Source organism: Hermetia illucens, chromosome 4 (genome assembly GCF_905115235.1).
Source record: "Hermetia illucens chromosome 4, iHerIll2.2.curated.20191125, whole genome shotgun sequence".
Taxonomy (NCBI): Eukaryota; Metazoa; Arthropoda; class Insecta; order Diptera; family Stratiomyidae; genus Hermetia; species Hermetia illucens.
The window spans coordinates 172,495,500-172,522,319 of NC_051852.1; the positions used below are offsets into that span (position 1 = coordinate 172,495,500).

The 26,820-nt window shown below is 42.5% G+C and overlaps 1 protein-coding gene across 1 annotated transcript in view; it reads left to right on the plus strand.

The window, feature by feature from the left end:
* The first annotated feature begins 24,730 nt into the window (after positions 1–24,730).
* The window catches only part of LOC119655241 (hemicentin-1), a 199,375-nt gene continuing 197,285 nt past the window's right edge, over positions 24,731–26,820 (plus strand). The window contains exon 1 of the mRNA XM_038061026.1: positions 24,731–25,883. Within this exon, the coding sequence (XP_037916954.1) occupies positions 25,721–25,883 (163 nt within the window). The 5' untranslated portion in view covers positions 24,731–25,720. The remainder of the gene's footprint in view (positions 25,884–26,820) is intronic.

Genomic DNA, 26,820 nt, shown 5'->3' on the forward strand with positions numbered 1-26,820 from the left:
CACTCTCCGCTTCGATTACGCGGAGAATTTTTCGTAACATAGCATCATCCTGGAAAAATTTAGGAAGCAGATGAGATGTTTATGTCCGACAGCAACAGCGTACCACTACCGCGAAAAGATCTTCATCCACAAAGAACTAGCAACGTGCTCACATGTGCTCATCAGGATTGACCGTGTAGAGAATCTAGCGAATCCCTATAAGGGACCATTCAGAATTAATTCAAGGTTGCTGAATCGAGTTTTCTATGTGGACGTGAATGGACGAAAAGCAAATGTCAGTATCGAACAGTTAAAGCCCGCATTTTTCGAAGCACCCTTCCATCTGGAGCCTGGACAGCAGAGTTGACCGCTACATGAAACAACAATCAAAGCATATCCTGGCCGCAAGCCGAAAAGAGTTACGTTCACAACAGAACCGCCAAAGTAGCGAATCGTCATCACCAGCAATACTGGATTTTCGAGCTTCCTCACTCGGAGAGAGAAATCAACATTACATAACAAACTTTATTTTGAGCTGATGATTTTAGAGGCGTGGAAACAATCTTTGTAAGCCACATTGTATACCTTTAATATATCAAAAATTAGTAAATTGCACACGTGGAAAATAAAAATGAACTGCTAGTTGAAAGCACAAGGCCTCACTGTCAGCTCGTCAAAACCAAGTGATGAAAGTGATGAAAGCCGGTTCAAAATATGGATTTCCGACTGAAATTCAGTTAATGAGATAAGTGACCGCTGGACGGAAACATCATGATATAAAACTCCACGGGAAGGACCCTACCTAAATAGCTTGCACAACTTCAATTTAGCATCACGAGATAGGGTTCCAAATGAAATTAGGGAAATGTTAATACACCCGGTCCTCACCAGAACACTGGATTACCGCTGGGCAATACCATCTGGTTGGTGGTCAAAGGGTAGTATAGGTCCCGGGGCGAAACGTGGACTGGTACCCACGATGGAGCATAAAACCTGGGAAATGCCTGCTGAACCAACACCAACAGCTCTACTACCAAACCCTATCTCCACCTCCACGTGGTGACCGCTGGGAGCTCTTTCTTGACGAAAAGCTGCAGACGGAGAAGGATGAAGGCGAGTCTCCCGCGCCTAAAAACGGGACAAATTGTACCAACTGGTCCTCCAGGTTGGGGGTTGGGTAGGGCTGACAACCCTACACGGAAAAAAAACCTGTTACGAAGCCACAACAGGAGCCTCGGATAGGACGGATTTTAAAACGACGGACCCGGCAACGACAAAGGAACAACGATTTGCGCATTTTCTCATGGAACGTGCGCTCCCTGTACAGAGATGAAGCTGATAAGCAGCTAGCCGATACCCTGTCCCAATATAGGGCTGATGTAACAGCGTTGCAAGAGATGCGATGGACAGGGACCGGTTTCCTGGAGAAGAGCCACTACACCATATATTATAGCGATCATCCAGTAAACCATGTGCTCGGAGTAGGTTTCTTAGTCAGCCAAAAAATGAAACCTGCTGTTATCGGCTTTGAAAACATAAGCGAACGGCTATGCACTCTGCGCTTGCGAGGCAAGTTTAGAAATATAAGCCTCATAAACGTTCACGCCCCTACAGAGGAGACTGCAGAGTCGGAGAAGGATACCTTCTACGAGGCAGTAGAAAGAGCCCTCGAAGCCTGTCCCAGATATGATATCAAAATCATACTTGGGGATTTTAACAGCCAAGTAGGGAAGGAGCCCGTATTTAGGCGATACGTTGGCTCCCATAGCTTACACGAAAAAACAAATGATAACGGACTGCGGAGTATTCAATTAGCAGGGTCACACGAAATGGTTGTTAGAAGTACCTGGTTTGCGCGGAAAGCGGTCCACAAACATACGTGGGCCTCTCCAGACGGGACCACTTTCAACCAAATTGACCACGTGTTGATCGAACGCCACCACCTCTCAGCCTTGATGAATGTCAGAACATATAGGGGGGCCAATATAGACTCGGATCACTATCTCGTTGGCATGGTGCTCCGAGCTCGAATAACAATACCACCTAGAATCCCCTCTGACAATCAGGTGAGAGTGAACACTGAAGCCATCCACAACACAACCCTCCGCGACATCTATAAGAGGGAAATGGATGCCGCAATAACCGCAGTCAACAGAGGACCTGGAGATGAAGCATCAACTAATGATCTTCACAACCACCTGAAGAACGTTATCATGGATACGGCCACAAATATACTTGGCCCCAGCCACAAAAGGAGTCGAAACGGCTGGTTTGACGATGAATGTAAGCTAGCAACGGAACGGAAGAATGCCGCATACCGAGTAATGTTGCATTCTCAAAGAACGCGGGCACGCGCAGAGACTTATCATGAACTCCGTCCTGCGGAGAGGCGACTTCACAGACGGAAAAAGGAAGCCTGGGAGAACCAACAAGTCTGTGAACTAGAAAAGTACAGGGAGCAACCGCACCAGGCGCGCAAGTTTTACCAGCAAGTCAGCAGGATGAAGCCTTATACACCTCGATGCTCATCCTGCCGAGACAAAGAGGGAAATCTGATTTCCGACAGAATGGGAATATTAGAGCGATGGGTTGAGTACTTTGATGAGCTGCTGAACAACCAGAACATCGGCGAGTTGGAGGTCCTGCCAACTGAAGACAACGGGCAAATACTGCCACCACCAAATTTAGGAGAAACAGTCCGTGCAATTCATCGGCTAAAAAATCATAAGACGCCAGCAGCCGATGGAATTACTGCCGAATTGGTTAAATATGGAGGCGACCAGTTACACCAAGTGGTTCATCAACTTGTGCTCAAGGTATGGGACAGCGAATCAATGCCTGACGATCGACAACGAGGCATAATCTGTCTCATACATAAAAAGGGAGATATCACACAGTGCAGCAATTATAGATGTATCACGTTGCTGAGTACCATCTATAAGATATTCTCCACTATCTTGCTAGGCCGGATAGCCCCATATGCCCAGAACATCATTGGCCCATACCAAAGAGGCTTCACTCCAGGCAAATCAGCAATAGATCAGATTTTCTCTCTGCGGCAAGCGATGGAAAAACTGTTGGAATATGGACAATAGTTGCACCATCTGTTCATCGACTTTAAAGCCGCCTATGATAGCATAGCCAGGGTAAAACTGTACACGGCCATGAGAGAATTCGGTATCCCGACGAAATTAATAAGACTGACTAGGCTGACCCTGACCAATGTGCGAGGTCAGATAAAAGCAGCAGGATCACTCTCAAGACCATTCGATATCAACAACGATCTACGACAAGGGGATGCGCTATCATGTGTCCTCTTTAACCTGGCCCTCGAGAAAGTGATCCGTGATGCCGAGGTGAATGCAGGAGGTACGATCCTCTTCAAGTCCACCCAACTACTGGCCTATGCTGACGATATCGACATCATGGGAAGAACCACCCGAGACGTACAAACTGCCTTCATCCAGATCGAACAGGCGGCGATTGGCGCGAGATCTTGGGCTGCACATCAATGAAGGCAAGACAAAATATATGGTAACAACGTCAGCACCGAGGACGAATCAACCAACAACATCAAACCGCACTAGTCAAACACAAACACGAACGAGAATAAGGATAGGAGAATACAACTTTGAGACCGTTGACAATTTCTCCTATCTAGGGTCGAAAATCACAACCGATAACAACTACGATGATGAAATCCGCGCACGGTTGTTGTCAGCCAACATAGCCTATTTCAGCTTACAAAAACTGTTCCGCTCGAAACGTCTCACCATAAGGTCAAAGCTCTTACTGTACAAGACTATGATCTTGCCAGTCCTCATGTATTCCTCGGGAACTGGGGTTCTTAGCAAGAAAAATTGCGAACTCTTGGCCGCGTTCGAGAGAAGAATCCTCCGAAGAATTTTTGGTCCCCTACATGAGGATGGACAATTCCGTAGCCTACACAATGACGAAATCTATGAGCGATACCGTGACCGTCTGGTTGTGGATAAAATCCGGCTGAATAGGTTACGGTGGGCGGGTCACTTAATCCGTATGGATGAGGATGATCCCACCCGGAAAGTCTATAAGGGCAATATCTATGGTGAAAAAGGAAAACGAAGCAGACCCTGCCTGAGATGGAGTGATGGCGTAGGCCAGGACGCCAGACAGCTTTTAGGGATATCGAATTGGTGGACCTCGGCGCAAAACCGGGATGTCTGGAGTTCCTTATTAAGGCAAGCCTAGACCGGATACCGGTTGTTGCGCCGTTGATGATGATGATGATACCATCTGGGTAAAAAATTATATCACGCTGCTATTGTACCCGGCAAATAAGAGGAATGGAAACGAATCAACATCGATATGTAAAAATTAAACTGAAATAATGCGGATGAATACATGAAGACTTGTAAGATGATTGCCTTATACAGTAAAACCTTTGAATCTATGGTGAAAAGTTTTTATGGACTCCGCTAGCTGCCTACTGTACGCCAATTTCGTCATTAAAGTCGTTATCGCTTATGATTTTCAACCCCAAATAAGAAAAATTTTGAAGTTATAATCTCCTGTCTTATTGTTTGTTTAAATGGCAGTGCTTTCGCTTTGATTCTGACCATGTCATCATCAACTTGCCTTTCTTCATATGCAATCGGAGATCTTGACCCACCTGCCATATCTGGATAGAAGCATTTCGTACATATTATGTTATTCTTCCCATTATGCCGATATCGTCAGCATAAGCTGATACTCAGTGTCACTTTGCTGATTACTGCACGACGAGGCAATCTGTAATGCTAAGGCAAGTAATTACACAAGTGGACTATTTCTAGGCCCAGCTTAATAAAAATACATGACACAACTTTCCTGGCTGAAATAAATACTTTTACAATCAAGGTATGACCGCATCTATGCTACGCGACACCACACTACATTCAGCACAACTGCCGCGACATTTCGACTTTTTAACAAGCGGATACAAACCAAAATTGACAAAATCACAATAGTCCACTAAATCCACTATATAAAAATTACATGCAACCCTACAAAATATAAGATCTACAAATAAGTTCTGTCGGTTTTCACAATAGATGGCGTAGCTTGTTTTTTATTCCATTGATCCACGTTTCCAAACATTCATCGGAAAGCTACTGTCAATAGGCACAAACGTCAGTATAAATTATTTAATTGAAGTGTAAACAACAATACTTTTTTCATCATCGAAAATGGCCAATTTTGTGTCAAATAATGTGTTTTTGCGGGGAGACATTGCTCCTTCTGATTACTGTTTGTTCCGGTCGATGCAGGATGGCCTGGCTAACCAGCACTTCTCAAATTACGACGAACTCAAAAAATGGCTCGATCAGTGGATAGCGGTCAAGCCGGCCAATTTTTGGCGCGATGGTATCTATGAATGAATGGAAGAAAGTTGTGGCTAGCGATGGGCAATATTTTGAGCAATGAATGTACAACCAATTTTTCACAATAAAGCTTCAAATTTAAAAAAAAAACCGACAGAACTTATTTGTAGGCCTTATATATAGCCAAACAACTCGGCGGCGCCGCGACACTCGCCTCAAAGTCGCGTCACTTAAGTGTGTATTGCTACCTAAGTATAGGTTTTGGAAGTCTAATTCAGAATTCTTCAAATCAAATTCTGAAATTTCCAAATCAAATTCTGAATTTTCCAAAGAATTTCAGATTATTCTAAACTTCAAAGTTTTCCAAATCAGTTTCAGAATTCTTCATTTCAAATTCAGACTTTTCCATTTCAAAATCAGAATCCTCCATTTAAAATTCGGTATATTTTCAATATTCTACTATAAGGTTTTATACCATCATTTGATATAGAAATGCTTCTGTTAGCGTGGTGCCAAAATCAATCGTAGAAGGTGGCGATTTGCTTGATTACATAGATTCTGCTACAATGCGCACTAGGATTTTGACTCGAGCTCATCCTAGAATCATCAAATGTGGTAGTAATATTGGCTATAACCCAACACATTGAATGTCAATGTCAAATTAAGTGAGTAGTCTAGCATGCTAAATGCATATAGCTACCTGCAAATGGAAGAGTTCTGCATTCAACTATTCAACCTCCTTCTACTTTTGAGTTCCACCTACTGTGTATAGGATTCTTGCATAAAAGTCGATGTTCCTTTTGCACCACCGTAGTACTAATTTAACCCAAATTCGATTACTTGTCTGCAGGAGGCACAGAATTAAAGGTCTTAAACTTATTTTCGCAAGCTTACCTCAATATGAAAGCCAAATGATTTTATTGGTATTTCTTAAAGTTCCATCGGAAATGTTCCAAATTTTAAAGGCGATATACTCTCTGATCCAGCTTCCCAGAAACACACAAAATATCTTATTGGGTAACCACCGATTTTTATGTGAAAAATTAATATTAGAATAATCACAACCACCGATTTCCAACGAAGACAATTAATAACCAAGAATCCTATCGTCTATAAATCAGCAAACTGATAAAAGGTACATTAAAAAACTCCATTTTAATCAGATCGCGGGAACTAGCAAAGCCCACACTGAACATCAAAGGGATCATTCCGCTCTCACCCGAAACCACGATAGACGATGCGAACAAATCAAAGACCCTACAGACAATTTTATAGAATTTAGCGTCTCCTCTTCAAACCCCTTAAGACCTCATGTTCCCACCTCCGTCCTAAATTTGATTTAGATCTGACGACTCCCCAACTTGTTGACCCACGAATACACTCACCGTCCACGACTATGCTTTCTGAACCAGCAACTAATCTTAGCTAATCGAAATTGAAAAGAAGTCTTCCATATCCCAGAAGAAATATCTATTGAGATCGAGCTGACCTCTAATAAAGCAACCTTACTTACTCTTATAGGCATATTGCTGTGATGCTGGGTCTTTTTAGCTATGCAGATTCTAGACAAAGCCCCAGAATTGAATGAAGTTCTAATCTAATAGTTAAACGTTGTCAAATTCAAACAAATTGTTATTTTTAATATAGTGTATTGGATGATTAATTATCTGTGGATGGTATGTGTGTGGATTAAACTGAAATTGAGATAAAATACGGAACAAGTGCAGTTTCAGAAATAATAATGCCCCAATGTGTAGATTGCCGTGGCTTCTGGTGGATTTGAACGAACAAGAAGATTCTCCTTAAACTCTCCAATATCCAATAATAAGATAAGCCCTGCAATGAATATGATTGGCACAACAATTTGTTTCCAGCACAGAATCCACCTAAATCTAATCAATACTCATGCTTCTCACGAAAGCCTCAAAAGCAGTCGCAGTATCGACAAAAAACGTTATTGCCCAACATAAACTTTTTCTCGGCTGCCAACTTTCCAAACGTTCTATTATCGGAGAAAACGAATCCCATTAAAATCGTTCTCATCAACCCTCCTCTCCTCTCATCAACCCCAAGTTACAGCTCCCAGACGACGGACACAGCCACCTTCGACAATAAAACTTTATTTACCTGTATCGGGGTCGGGACTAAGAAGCCATGTGTACATTTCTTAAGACGTAGGTAAGGAAATTGCCAATGTCCTGTCCTGCTTGGAAGCGAGATGGACTCAAGCGAAAACCACGCAACAGAAATTTGTTTATGGTATATCGAAAATAGCGAAATTGATGCTGGCTTCATGTCGAAAATTTTCGCCTTAATTGAACGGACACCACTGAAGTAGAACGCAATGGCTAGTTTTCTACTCTTAACATATTTGAAGAAACTCAAGAACATTTATTCATAATGTTAGCCAGATTATTCACAAATCCAGCACATTAATGCTGGTTCTTTCATTAAAGTAGGATTGATACACTTATCATCATCATCATCATCAACGACGCAACAACCGGTATCCGGTCTAGGCCTGCCTTAATAAGGAACTCCAGACATCCCGGTTTTGCGCTGAGGTCCACCAATTCGATAACCCTAAGAGCTGTCTGGCATCCTGACCTAAGCCATCGCTCCATCTTAGGCAGGGTCTGCCTCGTCTTCTTTTTCTACCATACATATTGCCCTTATAGACTTTCCGGGTGGGGTCATCCTCATCCATACGGATTAAGTGACCCGCCCACCGTAACCTATTCAGCCGGATTTTATCCACAACCGGACGGTCACGGTATCGCTCATAGATTTCGTCATTGTGTAGGCTACGGAATCGTCCATCCTCATGTAGGGGGCCAAAAATTCTTTGGAGGATTCTTCTCTCGAATGCGGCCAAGAGTTCGCAATTCTTCTTGCTAAGAACCCAAGTTTCCGAGGAATACATGAGGACTGGCAAGACAATTGTACAGTAAGAGCCTTGACCCTATGGGTTTCGAGCGCAACAGTTTTCGTAAGCTGAAATGGGCTCTGTTGGCTGACAACAACCGTGCGCGGATTTTACCATCGTAGCTCGGTTGTGATTTTCGACCCTAGATAGGAGAAATTGTCAACGGTCTCAAAGTTGTATTCTCCTATTCTTATTCTTCCTGTTTGACCAGTGCGGTTTGATGTTGTTGGTTGGTTCGTCTTCGGTACTGACGTTGCCACCATATATTTTGTCTTGCCTTCATTGATGTGCAGCCCAAGATCTCGCCCCGAATGCCGCCTGCTCGATCTGGATGAAGGCAGTTTGTACGTCTCGGGTGGTTCTCCCATGATGTCGATATCGTCAGCATAGGCCCGTAGTTGGGTGGACTTGAAGAGGATCGTACCTCTTGCATTTACCCCAGCATCACGGATCACTTTCTCGAGGGCCAGGTTAAAGAGGACGCATGATAGGGCATCCCCTTGTCGTAGACCGTAGTTGATCTCGAATGGTGTTGAGAGTGATCCTGCTGCTTTTATCTGGCCTGGCACATTGGTCAGGGTCAGCCTAGCCAGTCTTATTAGTTTCGTCAGGATACCGAATTCTCCCATGGCCGTGTACAGTTTTACCCTGGCTATGCTATCATAGGCGGCTTGATACGCTTATGGATAGTTAAAAAAACTATCCACAGAAACGGTGATAGTTTCGTATTTCAAAAAGAAAGTAAATGCCATCCCCATAAAACCAATTATTTAGTTTGCGAAACATAGGTCTACTTACTAACACATCCACTACTGCTTGAAAAGCGAGGTGTCCTTTATTGCTACTCCACATACCTGATAAAAACTATCTCAAGGAACGATGCAATCCAGAACTGATATTAAAGTTAGCATGAAAAGTGTACACCTGCAAAGAACACGCCTCTTTTGCCGAGCAATACCAAAAATAATTTTCAGGAAAAACACAGAATACAGAAAAAAGATACATAGTAGTGCCACCTTTCCGTGATGCTGTGAATACTGTAGCCCTAGGCAGCTGATATGTAGGGAAGCCGCCTCGATCCATTAAATGCATGACGCTTGCCATCTCCATAAATTGCACTGGTAAATATTGTTTTTGTCACAAAAACTTAGCAAGATATGGTTGCCATGAACACCTTGGTGGGGTATATCGCGTCAACTATATCTACGCGCCATCGTTTATGTTCAGTAACAAGGGGTCAATTCCTATGAGCTACCACCATTTAGCAATAGATGAGGAACACTGGCATAATCTCAACTTGTTCTTGGTATTGAGATAACTGCCTTTCCAGTTTTTAGACAAGGCAGTGAAAGCGGACCTAGCGCTGTTAATGTGTCGGGTGTTGATGCGACCTCCGGATTGAACCGAAAACCAATCTGCAATCTATCGACCAAGTTTTCGAGATATTGTTTGATGTGCTCCAGGATTATTTTAATTATTAATTTCGCGACGGCAGGGAGCACGCAGATACGCTCCAATTTTCACACTCAAAGCGGATGCCCTTCCTAGACCTCATAACGTTTATTTCCTTCTTTCAATCTAGAGGAAAGGTCTAAGATTCCGAAGATTAACTTAACTTCTTTCACAGGACCATCAAAAGATTTGCGACCACCACAAGTTCTTTCGTGGTAGGATATACACTTCTGAAATCATCCCGTTCTACGGTATCTTCCGCTTCCCTGACCAACGCAATGGCAAATTCTATTTGTTGTCGTTGATCTTCCCGGAATTTCGCCCGGTATCGGAGTTCGAACGCCTCCCGTTCACATCACTCACAGCAGTCAATAGAGCCTTCCATTCATAAGTCCGCTTCTACGATTCCGCAGTCCCCGAGAAATGAGCGAGAAAAGGGGAGAGAAAGAGGGTTATTCAGTATATATGCCGCTCGATCAGCAATAGAGTTCTCCCACTGTTGAGCGGCAGCTGGGTCATACAAGTGGTCGATAGTGAACTTGGAGGATCGTAGTTCCTCAACGCTGGTAGAAATGGCAGACAAAACACGCAAACGGCGGTGGGGAACCCACAAATTTCTAGTCCTTGTAGTCGCATTTTACGACAGGCAAGGAAGACTTTGAGTGTATTGTCGTAAACACGCTAAACACGCGAAGGAGAAAGAACAAGCACTGAACTGACAAATCGAATTGACACTGACAAGTTTGACAAGTTCCAAATTCCAAGATGGCTGAGGCTGGACGACGTAAACACAGCGAAGGTTCCACCGACTGCGAGAAAATCCGGCGAATATTCGAGACCACAGTATACACGGTGATGTAAGTGTTCTCGCAAAGCGGAGGACATTCTCGCACACATTCGGCGAAGTACAACAAGCCGGACGCGAGCCTGCGGAAAAAGAAAATAAAAAACGAAATCGTGAGCGAGAGTATGAAATGTGCGAAAAGCGTTGCCGAGAGTGCGAAATTAGTATAACCGCGACTAAATTGAATTAGTAAAATAAAGTGTGTGTGTAAATAAAACGGAAAATAGTGTTTTTAATCAAAATGAACCCAGAACGCATATAACAGTATTCTTAAGGCCCAACTCACAATTTATTTTTCATATCACTTGCGTTATTATTCGACTAATTCAAATTTAAATTGTGTCCGAATAGCTGACTGGTTAGTACATAAACCTGTCATACAGAAGGCCGCGGTGCAAATCTCACTGGTAACAGCAGGATTTGTATCGTAATTTGATGTCGGATACCAGTTGACTAAAAAACCCCGCTAACTTATTCACACAATGATCTAAACAGTTTAGTATGTGACTTACATTTGTCACAAAACCAAGCTGAGTTTGAGGGGTCTGGATTAAAAGGTTGAAATTTATTTCACCCCGAAGCGTTAACTCCTTATTTTCGACAGTGTCACGGGTAATTGGAACCTCACTCTTCTGAAACAGATGATTGAGTGCATTGCAATAATATTTCTGCCGTAATGAATCTATAAAAAAGTGAATGATCCAAGGCAGTAGTTGTTCTTCACAAACTAATTTGAAAGAAGATTTCATGGATGACGTAAACGAAATTCCTTTAGAGTATGGAACGCGCTGGCCCGCCGCGAATTAGGCCCATCTAATTGAAAAATAAATTATCTCACTTACATGATTGCTAACCATTACAAATGCCGAAGAATCGAAGAATCAAGTTAAAAACACGATCCTCCAAGCAGCCTGTACAATTATCGAGGTCACCAAGTCTGGTAATCGGTTCTTGGTTTTGAAATGGCGATGTCTCACCAATGCCGGAAGCACCATAAGAAGAAACGCCTCTCAACGATAAAGCATTGCCAATCATCAAATTTACAAGAATGTCAACCGGGCAGCAAAGCAAACCATCGTTGTCTTCCGGCGGGTTCTTTACAAAGACCCTTACGATAAACTTTATACAAAGGATGGCGAGAATTTTCTCTATCGACCTGTCACAAGCCGACATCAATATACACAAGATAACGAACCTTTCTGCTGCGGTTATGACAAGAACGCTTACTGGACGACGAGACGCGATGGACAGATGGCGTGAATTCTTTGAGCAAATTTCAACAGAAGAATTTAATTGTCCTCCACTTCCAAAATTGCTGCCGACATTTAGAGCAATCCAACCTGTCAGCGTCACTGAATAGCGGGGAAACAACAAAACCTGACGACATCGCAGCTGAATTCTTGATAGGGGAGACCCAACACTGCAGCTCAGTGAGTTCTTCAATCGCGTGTCAAGAAAACACCATCTTTCCAATATGGAAAAAGAAAGGTAGTCCAACGGAATATTCAAATTACCGTCCGATTCAGCTGCTGTCCCATACCATGAAGATTTTTGAATGCATTCTTTGCAAACACATTCATCATTGAAATAATAGTGAACCAGGCCGGGTTTACCAAGGACTGCGGAACAACTGACACAATGCACTCTGCACGGTTACTTATGGACAAATCCCATTGGAACCGTCGACTTCTTTGGATTCCATTTTTGTATCTAAAGACGACTTTTAATCGTGTGCCACCCCCTAGTATGTTTTACAGCAACACCTAATACCAGAGGAGGTCATTCGCTGAGCTAAATTTATCTACCGCGCTCCGAAAAGTAAAATTCGAAATGTGTCGGGTATCAAAACCGCTTCGTGAACCTGTCGATATTCGAAAACATCCTTTCACCACTCCTTTTTAAGGTTCTGTTTGTAAAACAAAACCTTATTAAAATCGGTTTACTGTCTGTCTGTCTGTCCGTCTGTCTGTCTGTCTGTCTGTCCGTCACACGCATTTTTCTCGGAGACTGTTATAGCGATTGACACCAAATTTGGTAGAAAGGTGGGAACTGTGAACGCTCACGCATATAGTGAGTTACATCCTCTTACGACGAATTTAAGGGGGGGGTCCCCATACATGCAAAAGGGGGGTGTAAATTTTTTTTTCATCAAATATAGTCATGTGGGGTATCAAATTAAAGGTAAAGGTACTTTTCGAAACCGGTATTAGTTTTGACTTTTGCTGAAAAGGTGGGGAGTGCGGGGGGTTAAAAGTGGTCATTTTTTTAACGAACCCATTCTCAGGAACTACCCAACCGACAAATCTGGAAAAAATCACGGGGCTACCACTATATGGTGCCTAGGCTCCGAAATACCCTCCATATCGATACCTGTTCAAATAAAGTTAATAATAGTATATTACTATAATTTTTAGTAATTGACAGGAAAACCCCCCTTAGGTTCACCCTAGAATCACAACATTTTGCAGCAATGTAGGCTACAGTATAGATCATGACCCTGCCAAATTTGGTGAAAATCGCACTATTACTAACAAAGTTATACTAGGTCAAATCTGCGCTCCTCTGCAAATTCAAGACTATGAATGTCAATATCACTTGAAAGTGGCTTTTTTCACATAATATATGCATATTTTACGTGCTACATGCTAATGGGACAAATGCACGCCCAAATCTCCTTATAAACGAAATACACAAAACCTTTCATACCTGAAGCGTCTAGCTTCCGGTTTCCCGACTTGTTTTCCTTGCAGAGCATGCATTCAGGCTCAGCCTTGCATTCCCTGAACATATGGCCTTCTCCCCCACACTTTCTGCAACATTTTGACCTGTCACAGTCACCGATGCATTTCGCCGCTATGTGGCCGAATTCCAGGCATCTAAAGCAGCGCTTAAGGGATACCTGCTCCCTGAGTCGGCAAACGACCCAACCTATTTTTACTTTCCCAGCCACCAGCAGTTTGAACGCTGCTTCAGTTGGTAAGCTTATAGTTGCCGTTTGCGTGCCTCCGTATGCCTTCCTCAGTCCCCTGATTGCGGAATCTTGCAAGCCAAGTGGTCCGAACTGCTTTTCTAGGGCGTCACGGATATCCTCCTTGGTCGTGATTTCGTCGATGTCCTTACATTCTATGACAAGCTCCTGCTTTCTGGCCCGCACTTGAGCTTCTTCTCCTAAGGACTTCTCCACCTTGCCGAAGAAATTTTCCACCGTTTTGCCCGGAGACTTCTCCAGCTCCAGCATCAAGTCTCCTTTCTGGGAGCGTCTGATTCGGCTGACGTTTTCTCCAAGGTCCATCAGCTCAGGATCGGATTTGACCTTCCTAAGGATATCGGCGTAAGTCATATCCCCTTTTTTGGAGATGATGATTCATTCGGGCCGTAATCTTCTTTTCTGCGTCGTATTTTTCCTTCCGCCAACCTTGGTCCATGCTTCCTTGGTCCCTTTTGAAGGCTTTGCCTCCCTTGGGTCAATTGGAGCCGGCGCCGCAGTTTCCACGATGTTGGTAACTTTGTTTCCCTTGCCTTTTGCCGGTGAGAGGCCTTTTTGCCTTTTCGCGTCCTGTGAGGATCAGAAAGAATCGCTCGCGCACTCTCTACTCCTCTTTTCAAGTTTATCCCCTTTTAGATTTTGAGGGGGTGTCACTTGTGTTGCCTGGGTGACGCTTGATTTCTTCGAGGCGTTATTTTCTTCCTTGGCACCATTGTATAGTACCCGAATGGTACGGACCATGTTTTTGATGGCCTGGTGCACGTTGTGTTTGTCCTTAATAAATTCAGACAACTCTACTATTTTACCCCCGAGTAGGGCAAACGATGATTCTTCCGGACTCTGACATAGCTCCTCCGCTTGGTTTTCACATTGGGCGCTTACGTACTTATTAGCCTTCCGAATGCTTCCCTGATTTCCTTCCTTCATCAAGGTTGATTTCGGAGGAGATCGCGCTATCATCGAGCTTCTCTTAAATGGATCAACCACTAAATCCTGCGACATATTTCGACCCCGCTATGGGCTAATAACTGACCAGTTTGTGCCCCATCTTTCCTTGGGTTTTGAACAGGCGTTCTCGGGAGTGATGTACTCCTTTTAAATGCCTCTCTCTCCAGGCTACTTGTAGTATTTGATGCAACGGTGGCCAAGTAATCCACCACCGAGGCACTGCAGTCGAGGGATATCGACGGCCGGGAGCCTGCTTGCCCACTCCCAAAAGCCGCCGGTACTGGGTTTCCGAAGCCCTGCACCGTGACTTTATTCTCCTTCTGTTCCTCCATGTTTGGTTTTATTTCTGGGTACCCTTCCCATAGCCAATTTTTATCCACGGGCGGGCGTTTACTTCCCACCTACCCGGCCTGCGCATAAGCATGCCCATACACGCACACCTCCAAATGCGTATATGTGCATATTCCTACGCATCCGCCGAGCATTTCCTTATCCGCACGAAGGGACGCGCCTGATGGGAGATTTGGCAACTCCGCACAGGTCTGTCTGTCTGTCTGTCTGTCTATCTAAAAACCACCTCCTTCCTCTTCCACTCTCCCCACGGGACTGCTATAAGCATTGCATCGTGGGGCTGGATCAGTTCTTAACTGCGGCGCATTATTGTTCGCTCCCTTTCTTGCTTTCTTCGCAGTTCTTCATGCCTTAGCTGTTCATGAATCATTTTCAGCTCAATTACCACTTGATTCCAAGCCTCCGTTGATTCCAACATAAACTCCACTATATTTCCAGGTGTTAAGCGCCTGTCTGCGATCGCCTCCAGCCTAGTTCGCTGTGCTGTGAACCTTGGGCACTCAAACACAACATGCTCCGCATTCTCAGCGACGTTACCACATCTTGGGCACCATGGTGACTCGTCGTGTCCAAATCGATAAAGATAAGCCCGATAACCTCCATGTCCACTTAAAAACTGTGTCAGTTCGTAGCTTAGTTCCCCGTGATTCCTTTCCATCCATCTTCGAATGTGTGGAATGATACGGTAGATCCAACGGCCAGTTTGTGCCTCGTTCCACCTCTTTTGCCATTTTGCGATGGATTCTCGCCGTGCTAGTTGCCGTCGAAGTACAATAGACTCACCGATTGCATACATATTGTCGTAGAGACGCCGACCTTCATCCGCCAAGATGTCTATGGGGATTGTCCCTGCCAGTACATATGCTGCTTCTCCTGATGTCGTTCGATAAGCACTGCATACCCGGAGTGCACTTAGTCGATACGCCATTCCTAGTTTTCCGCAGTTTGATTTGTTTTCCAGAACGGTTGCCCAAACTGGAGCTGCGTAGAGTAGCACGGAACTAACTACCCTTGAAATAAGACGACGTCGACTTTGTCTTGGTCCACCAATGTTCGGTAGTATCCTCGAGATCGTTACAGCGATGGAAGATGCTTTAGTTGCAGCGCACTCAATGTGTTTTTTAAAGTTGAGTCTTTTGTCAATCATTACTCCCAAATATTTAAGCGACTTTTGGGAGTAAAGGCTGTCTGTCTGTCTGTCTGTCTGTCCGTCTGTCTGTCTGTCTGTCTGTCCGTCACACGCATTTTTCTCGGAGACGGTTATAGCGATTGACACCAAATTTGGTAGAAAGGTGGGAACTGTGAACGCTCACGCATACAGTGAATTACATCCTTTTACGTCGAATTTAAGGGGGGGTCCCCATACATGCAAAAGGGGGGTGTAAAATTTTTTTTCACCAAATATAGTCATGTGGGGTATCAAATTAAAGGTCTCGATTAGTACTTTTCAAAGCCAATGTTAGTTTTGACATTCGTTGGAAGGGTGGGGAGCGCGGGGAGTTGAAAGTGATCACTTCTTTAAAGGGGCCATTCTCAGAAACTACCCAACCCAAAAATCTGAAAAAAATCAAGAGGCTGCCACTATATGGTGCCTTGGCTCCGAAATACCTTCCATGCCGATATCTGTTTAAATAAAGTTAATAATAGTATATTACTACAATTTTTTGTAATTGGTTAGAAACCCCCCTCAAGTTCATCCTAATACCATGAAATTTTGTAGTGATATAGGCTATAATATAGATCATGATCTTACCAAATCTTACCAATACGGAAATCGCACTATTACTAACAAAGTTATAATACCTCAAATTTGTTGCTTCTTTGAAAATTGAAGACTTCATAGTCAATATCACCCGAAAGTGGATACTCTCACATAATATATGGATATATTACGTGCTACGTACTAAGAAATACACAAAACCTTTCGTACCTGAAGCGTCCAGCTTCCGGTTTCCCGGCTTGTTGTTCTTATTATGGACACTGTCACACGAGACATCCAACATACACTACTCTATACAAAGCTAATCTCAAAAAACTTACTCAAAAATATAGTGATCGCCTCATGCAACTTGGTCTGTATTTAAATCTGAATAAAAGGGAATTTTTGATTGATAACCGATTCCAATCAAACAAGTATTATCACTTTCATTGACAGTGACACAATTTGGATGAAGTTGCACAACTAGCGTCCTTTATGATCGACGCATCAACGAACGTCTCAAAACGAAAATTTGCCGCAATGTCGGCTACCCTGTCGCTCTCTGTGGTTCTGAGTGTTGGCCGACTATAAAAGGCAACATAATCACGTCCGAAATGAGGACATCCGCCATCGATAGAGGTAAAGTCAATCATTGAAAAATTGCGAGAGGGACGTCTTCGATGGTATGATCATGTAATTCGCGCTGACGAGAATTCACTTGCCAAGATGGGTTTGAACATTGAAATTGATGAATGTGATCATCAGATTCAATGGTAACCGATCGAAAGGCTGGTCAAGACAACTCCATCCAGATCAGAACTTTGACCGAGCAAAACTGTGCAATCGATAAAGACGAGCTGACCCCGCTTTTGAAAGGGGCAAAACCTGAAGAAGAAGAACTAATGGTTCTGTTATGGACGAGGCCAATGTAAATATCCGTTCTAGGACAATAAAGTACGGTAAACAGCCTTGGAAAATTTCTGCAGCGATTGCTCTTCTACTTGATTAAACTTGGTTATACAAAATATTGATTTTTCTTGTAAATAGAACCGTAATATTCATCCTGAATACATAAATTAAAATCCAAAACGACCATTAACCTTGAATTTCTAACGGCTAACGGCTCGATCTGAAACATTAGGAAAATATTGCCTATGTACGACCGTAAGTTGATTTGAATTTGGTGCAATAAAACGAAGATTACTCCAAGGATAATGGGGCTAGATTTGAGCCAGTCTCACCTCCTGTATATAGTCTTCTTGTCTGAACCATACAATTGACTGACATTAACATTCTTCTCTTCTATTTTCTTTCGGCGTGATAATTGATAAAAATCGTTTGTTTTAGAAGCAAGCGGAAATGTCCATTGCTTTGATATTCCACGGCATTGCAATACCAAATGGTTTATTTTGTAAACAACAACGTCGGCAGTTTCGTCCATTATGTCATATTTTATGTTTTTCGCTGACATGCTGATATTCAAACAATCGAATAGAAATTATCCCTTGGAAAGGATCAAAACATTTTTTCCTTAAGTTAGTCTTCCTAGTGACAGTTTTGCCTCCTATCGTTCAGCACAACTGCAATATGCGTGACAGTAAAATCATAAGCATATAATTTAATAAATTAATCTCAAATATATTTTGCCATTACGTTTATCCCATTATTAACTAAAAGGAAATTGAAATTTAATAGAACTTAGCACAAAATTTCCAGGAGTTTCTCCTTGATGATCTCCATGTTTTAGCTTCATGTTCTTTTGGTTGTTTTCCGCGCTGGATACGGAAGGTTGGGAGGAAAACCTGGCGGAATTAGTTTTCTGTTCCCATGGTTGGAAGTGGTGATGCCTCCAATCAGTGGCAACTCAATTTTCATCTTCATTGGCCCCATTTTTTTCCGTGGAGAGACCTTAACAGGTAACTTGATTACTCTTTGCCTGTACATCTTGCCACGGACGTTCACGAATCCTGCGGGAGGACTATGATGTAAATATTCCACAAAGTGGTGACCCCCGAGCGTTACTATCCCTCCTACTAGAGAACGGGTTCGCAGTAAGAGGCGTGTATTGCTGATAATGGTATGCTGGATCATCACTACTTCGAAATTCAATTTGGAATGCCAAGTTCTTTAGTACTTTTCATCCAACATCGGTTTTAAAACAGCCAATTTGTGAGAAACCTTTTGACAACTGCCTTTGTTGCACGGGTTACGTTGTCATTTTTCCCATTCTCAGCACCCGGGCAAAGTAGTATCATGCAATATTTTTTTTAACCTTTCTGAATATATTCTTCCTGCCTTGTATGTATGGCTGTTATATATAATATAGGCTATGCAGTACAGAATTTTTAAGCAAGTTTTATCTGAATTTCATACCAAAGCGTTCCCATAAGCGCCGATTTAGGTTTTTCCTTTATTGAAATGTTCGTATCAACCCTGAAAGCATAAGAGCATCCACTTGATACTTCATTTTGTCTATTTATTTAAGTAAATTCCAGTGATATTTGCTCACTTCAGCTAACATATATGATGAATACGTCTGAACTGCTTAGCTACCGAGTGCTGAGATGCTGGTTGAATAGGATGAAATTTTGTTAAGGCTGATGACAGTCCTCTCCACGTTATTCGAAGTTGATGAATACCATACCTCTAAGCACCATTTTTTTCAGGTATGTCTCTGCTCAGTATGTTTTCACAAAACTTGTCAACATGTTATTCAAGTGTTTGCTACCAAGTAAAGTTAGCATTCGACAAACACTTGATTGCAAAAGTTCATCCGTAGGAGCCGCGAGAATAGTGACGCATACGGTAATTACTAGCGCTTCCCTACATACGAAGACTCACAAAACTAATTTCGGAGCACAGGTTATGCATGCACCTAAGTGGGCATGAGTTTCAGGTTCGAGTGTTTATTCTCATGTAATAGATAGGCCCTCATGGATTACTCGTCAAAATGTTATCCGATCGCTACTCTTCACTGGGTAATAAGTCTCATCAAAGATCACGAGTTCCGCGTTTCTTGTAATATGATACCAAGTGCAGGTGAACAGAAAATACAACAAAATACAATCATGGACACATATATATGTATGCAGAGCATGCAAACTAATCGTTTCAGATTTTCGTCGCTTCAGTTTACCTATTGATCGATGCGAATCGCTGGACATGCTTTTATGTGTACATATGTTGTTTGTGGCACAATATTGAAAGGTTTCTCCGTGCAAATTGCTGGCGCACTCTCTAGAATATTCAAAAAAAAATTATTTCAATAAAGTTATAAATAAGAGCTATCAGTTTATGATAAATGTAGAACTCCTTAGAAATAATTACGGATTAATACACGAATTCACTCCGCAAATATTCATCAACTACCAACCCATCTCATTCATGATCGGAAGCTCGTTTCCTTCATCATCATCATCATCAACGGCGCAACAACCGGTATCCGGTCTAGGCCTGCCTCAATAAGGAACTCCAGATATCCCGGTTTTGCGCCGAGGTCCACCAATTCGATATCCCTAAAAGCTGTCTGGCGTCCTGACTCACGCCATCGCTCCATCTTAGGCAGGGTCTGCCTCGTCTTATTTTTCTACCATAGATATTGCCCTTATAGACTTTCCGGGTCGGATCATCCTCATCCATACTGATTAAGTGACCCGCCCACCGTAACCTATTGAGCCGGATTTTATCCACAACCGGACGGTCATGGTATCGCTCCTAGATTTCGTCATTGTGTAGGCTACGGAATCGTCCATCCTCATGTAGGGGGTCAAAAATTCTTCGGAGGATTCTTCTCTCGAACGCGGCCAAGAGTTCGCAATTTTTCTTGCTAAGAACCCAAGTTTCCGAGGAATACATGAGGACTGACAAGATCATAGTCTTGTACAGTAAGAGCTTTGACCCTATGGTGAGACGTTTCGAGCGGAACAGTCTTTGTAAGCTGAAATAGGCTCTGTTGGCTGACAAAAACCGTGCGCGGATTTCATCATCGTAGTTGTTATCGGTTGTGATTTTCGACCCTAGATAGGAGAAATTGTCAACGGTCTCAAAGTTGTATTCTCCTATCCTTATTCTTCTTCGTGTTTGTATTTGACCAGTGCGGTTTGATGTTGTTGGTTGGTTCGTCTTCGGTGCTGACGTTGCCACCATATATTTTGTCTTGCCTTCATTGATGTGCTCGCGCCGATAGCCGCCTGCTCGATCTGGATGAAGGCAGATGATGTCGATATCGTCGGCATAGGCCAGTAGTTGGGTGGACTTAAAGAGGATCGTACCTCTTGCATTTACCTCGGCATCACGGATCACTTTCTCGAGAGCCAGGTTAAACAGGACGCATGATAGAGCATCCCCTTCTCGTAGACCGTTGTTGATGTCGAATGGTCTTAAGAGTCATCCTGCTGCTTTTATCTGGCCTCGCACATTGGTCAGGGTCAGCCTAGTCAGTCTTATTAATTTCATCGGGATACCGGATTCTCTCACGGTCGTGTACCCTGGCTATGCTATCATAGGCGACTTTAAAGTCGATGAATAGATGGTGCAACTGTTGTCCAAATTCCAACAGTTTTTCCATCGCTTTCCGCAGAGAGAAAATCTGATATATTGCTGATTTGCCTGGAGTGAAGCCTCTTTGCTATGGGCCAATGATGTTCTGGGCGTATGGGGCTATCCGGCCTAGTAAGATAGTGGAGAATATCTTATAGATGGTACTCAGCAACGTGATACCTCTATAATTGCTGCACTGTGTGATATCTCCCTTTTTATGTATGAGACAGATAATGCCTCGTTGCCAATCGTCAGGCATTGATTCGCTGTCCCATACCTTGCGCACAAGTTGATGAACCACTTGGTGTAACTGGCCGCCTCCATATTTAACCAATTCGGCTGTAATTCCATCGGCTCCTGGCGACTTATGATTTTTTAGCCGATGAATTGCACGGACTGTTTCTCCTAAACTTGGTGGTGGCAGTATTTGTCCGTCGTCTTCAGTTGGCGGGACCTCCAACTCGCCGATGTTCTGGTTGTTCAGTAGCTCATCAAAGTACTCAACCCATCGCTCTAATATGCCCATTCTGTCGGAAATCAGATTTCCCTCTTTGTCTCGGCAGGATGAGCATCGAGGTGTATAAGGCTTCATCCTCCTGACTTGTTGGTAAAACTTGCGCGCCTGGTGTGGTTGCTCCCTGTACTTTTCTAGTTCACCGACTCGTTGGTTCTCCTAGGCTTCCTTTTTCCGTCTGTGAAGTCGCTTCTTCGCTCAACGGAGAGATAAGTCTCTGCGCGTGCCCGCGTTCTTTGGGAATGCAACATTACTCGGTATGCGGCATTCTTCCGTTCCGTTGCTAGCTTACATTCATCGTCAAACCAGCCGTTCCGACTCCTTTTGCGACTGGGCCCAAGTATGTTTGTGGCCGTATCCATGATAACGTTCTTCAGGTGATTGTGAAGATCATTTGTTGATGCTTCATCTCTAGGTCCTCTGTTCGTTTCCTTACAGACTTAAAACAGAATGTCATATGCAAAGGTCCATTTTCGAACTCAACCTACTCATATATAAATTGCAACGTAGATACTGGAAGGACAAGGTTTTGAGCAAATTATAGCAGAACGATAAGGGATGTATGGAAGAAGATTAGACTGGCAAAGACATAATTATAACCTTAAATTAAAATGTTTCCATTCGAGCAGGTACCTTGCGTCGCTTTCTTTACAACAGTCCCCTTTTCCACTCATTGGAAAAGATCTCAAATTCCTAAGATTTACGATTGAATGGAAGTAACAAGTCGACTGAAGCCGCAGAAGCTACAAGGTACAATTCCTTGGGGAGTTAGTCAAGCCCGCTAGCTTTACTCTGCTGGGCAGCCTTCATAACGAAAATTATATGCTTTCCGTTTGGACGAACAGTCAGTGACCGCTTGTTATGGTTGTCTGTAATATCATCGACAAGATGTGCAACTTACCCGGATGTGATTCTAAAACGCAGTGAAATGCTCCTGTTATCTCTTCAACTATTCAATATGGTAGATGAGAAGCCCACCATCAACGCCCAATGCGGATCGGTGACTCATGTAAACCAAGGAAATATACAAGTTCTCTGCCCTCGCCTGCTCCAATTTGACCATGACTAAGTCGTTGGAACTCAGGTCCGGACACAGAAAAGTGTGCAGACCCTTCCTAGAGAGGATATATGATCTAGGTCCGTCCTAACCAACGTCTCCTGTTTTGTGGAATAAATTATAATAGTTGCTTTGGAGCCCTTTGGTGGTTCGGTCGGCTCCGAACCTGGGATCCTGTGCTAGCGCGATGTCGATGCAAAGGTCCACGGATTAGTCGAGGCGCACTTTGAGTGCTGCAGATTTATTTGCGTTACCCTCAGCACAATCTGCTTGTCTGAAGGATTCGTCTATCCCCGTCGGATTGTCGGTCCTCATCTCCGGGTCGTCGTCCGGTTTTGCTGAGCAGAACATTTTCACCTTTGCATTCCTGAGTCCGAATCGCATTTTATACATTTTCCAGCCCATCCAGGCGCTCCATTTATACGGAGCAGGAAAGGTTGGCTGTTCATTTCGGGTTCCTCCTCCTTGATAAGCACCCAATCGCCCATCCGAATCCTAGAGTTATTAAGGCACAAAAATTGGACGAGCTTGTCATTATCAATGCGGATCTTCGGGAAACGGATACGAGCTTCCGGTTTCCAAGTAATCTCGCCGTAGGGGATAACTTTGAGCTTTATGCCCTCCTAGGCGACGTTGATCTTAGCGACGCACGAACCGAGAAAGTCCCTGGAGAGTTGGTCCCCGCAAGCTATAACGTGGAACCTATGGACCACCTGAGATGAATCAAAGTAAGGGATGGAATTCAATATATAGTATTTCATTTTTAAGTGTTTATTTAATTATCTATTTTTGTAGAGAATTTTATCTGGATTAATTTAACAAATGGATATTTTTCTAATAGAGACAGCATTTTTGAATTTTTCAGGAAAAACTGGAAACAGCGACCCTAGAAACCCCTACCCATCAGTATTTTTAGTGCATTTTTCTCCTTAAGTGTGCTGAAATTGGTTAGTGCATGAATTACTTCAGTTACAATATTTTTCATTTGTTGTCTAAACGAATGTTAGTCATTTTTAGTATATGTGCATATGTATGTGCAGTTGTTTTGCGTAGAACGTTTCTGTCATTGATTCGGTTTGATTACAGGTATTAGATCTTCTATTCTTAGGCCACCGAAACTATCTAATTTGAAAATTAAGGTAAACAAGGAAACAAGGAAAATGGAAGCCATACATGAGACTGCAAATTCGTTGGGAGAAACTCCTGGCCATAGATGAAAACTATCTAGTCTTCTGGAAACTGCATAATCTAATTGCTGTCATCATCTTTATTCCGGAACCCCACAATAACCGCAGCCAAAATCACCTCTTTACTTGGAGGATAACATTTCTGTTTGATTGTTAAATTAAAAGTGTAAATTGGCAGTCGTTGAAGTCATCAAACCAACGTATATAGAAGCTATGAATCTCTTGATGACTTATCAAATCACCTGACTACCCGCCAGAAACAGTGACTAAATAATTGGCACACAACTAAAAGAACATAAATCTTTTAAAATTTTTAAATCTTTAAAAAATATGATCCGAAATTGGTAATCAAATTAAATATGAAAAATGCATCCAACGTAACAACTTAAAACTTAAAAATTGCGGAATAAAAACAGGAATATTTATCCCTACCAATACTTGCACATATGTAGAATGAAAGGACTTTTGAGAAATTTTTGATTTTTACGCTCCTCCAATAAAAAAAAAACAAAAGCAAGTACACTTCCCTTCCTTCATTATGAAAACGTGAATGCTCAACACCGAAAAGGTTCCGCCATCTCAACCTAATTGTTGCATCAACATCGCATAGGCACTGCTATCGATTCTAATGTTGCTCTTGAAAACGGGGAATTCCCCTCAAGGCTTACCGGCAGCATTTGAAGGGACAATTCAATTCTAACATTCAACTTCCGTCGCTTACTACCAAGCAATGACTAGAGCGAACGTAAAACTCCTACATGGAGAAAATATCTAATTGTCTTCTACGAAAACCGGTACAGATTCGAAAACCGGTGTCGCGCCTGTGCGCAAGACAATCTTTTGGAAATGCTGCAAACAAGCGTACGCAAGATACAAATGACTACTCAATCCAGTACTCGCGGAACATTCAGAGAAATTGGTTGTTCGTTTTCCCGTGTAGGGTTTTCCGCGTTCGCGAGCGATTCAGTTTTGAACATTCCCTAGCAAGGAACTATAGATACGTGCGTCCTTGCCATTCACACTGGGCAGCGATTTTCGGTAGCTCGTTAGTGACGAAGCCAAGATACAAGATAGTGTATCAAAAAGGAGAACAATGTATTATTAAAATTAAATGGAAGTGTTATTCGTGGGTTCCATGCATCAGAAAGGATTGCATATAGGAATACGGAAAAGAGTATATGCTTTATCTTTAAAAAAAATATTCATCGAGCCACCAAAGGCAAAAAGTTGAATTAGGCAAAAACGGATTAACGACGACGGCCCCTGACTCTCCCCAAGGAAACTGGATTACCTTGCTTTCGCTGAATTTCCGTTCGGTTTTTAGTTTTAGCTTGTAGTCAATACCCTTTCTAGTTAATCCGCAAGCATTCACTACCGTTACTTTTACAAAATAACTACTATCGAAAAAATTGTCGCGTCTAAAATATGTTGTTCAAATAATAAGGGAGGCAGAGTCTCTTCCATGATGTGAATTTCCTAGGCCGTCAATTTTCAAACAGGAAGCCTCTCCAGAGGATAACGGGCGACTTGATGCAAATTTAATCTTCCTGTGAAGTTTCATCACCGATATCAGTTCGTTATCGTGCGTACATTCTTTGTGTTGTCCCATCAAACAGATCCGCGACAGAAGGCTAAAATGATTTCGAGTTGATCCTAGCTAGTCAAAACTGTTGCATCTACACAGTTCCAATCCCAGTTCCAGTGAAAACCAATTAGTAGTGATGACTGTTTCAGTGAACAATTGTATTTGTGATGAATTTCGTGGATGGTGTGTGTGATATTATAGTAAAAAGTTTATAGAAATTCAGTCGGCCAAAGCCCGAGTGCGGCATTAGATTAAGCTTGTATATCCACCGAAAGTTTTTTTTGCGACAAGAAGTTCTCTACGTGGTGAAAATGTCACGCAGAAGAACAAGCGGATTGTCATTGTTCTTTGCGTGCAATGATTCAAAATATCAGAGGTCCTGGCACTGGTACTATCGCTGGATACAGACAATCTTCCTTTACGGAATATTAACACAAAGTTGGATAGCAGGATTGATTGTACCGGATGAGAATGGTAGGCGATAATAGATTATACTGTTTAGTTGTAAAAATTGGTTTAATCATTGCATAGATATCATTTCATTACACAGCTTTTCCTAATTTATATAAGGTTGTACCACCTGAAATGCTTTCAACTGAAATACATATATCACTTTCGATAAGCCATTGAATGCTAATAACGACCGAATATTTTCTGATATGTATGTTCCATTCAGAGATAAATGCATCCAAGTGTAATTAGTCAGGTGCATGGTGCAAGTTGCAGAAATTCAAAGCAGCTCTTTGACTACACAGGAAAATCGTGTATCTGTTGCTGCATCGTCCGTGATGGAGATTCCCTTCCCTATACCGATCAATCGATAGAACGGGAGACGATCTCCCAATCACATCACCTTGCATATTTAAATAGACTAAATCGAACTCTGTCCAATTTAGCTCGAATAAGGAATTTTTGTTGATTATTAAAAAAATCAGAGTGAAATTATGCGGTGTTTCCAACGATTAATTAATTGAAATAATAAAAACTTGTTGTTTCTTTTTCGTTGGTGTGGGTATTTATTCTTGCAAATACCGATATTTCGGGAACCACTTGTTCCCTTCATCAGTGCAAACAAGTTTGCTAAATATATAGTATACTGCCATTTTTTGGGGGAAATTGAGTGAAAACACCAACTTGTTTGCACTGATGAAGGGAACAAGTGGTTCCCGGAATATCGGTATTTGCAAGAATAAATACCCACACCAACGAAAAAGAAACAACAAGTTTTTATTATTTCAATTTATTAAAAAAATGTTTGAAGCTTCACTTTAGATTTTAAGAGAATCGCACTTTTCGAATAAAGGATAGTAAAGGGTATGCAGGTAACGTTAACACACCAAATCGGAACAAAGATTGTGATGCCCCAGAAGTAAAAGGGACTGCTTTGGTATGGCAAATATTAAGAGCAAAT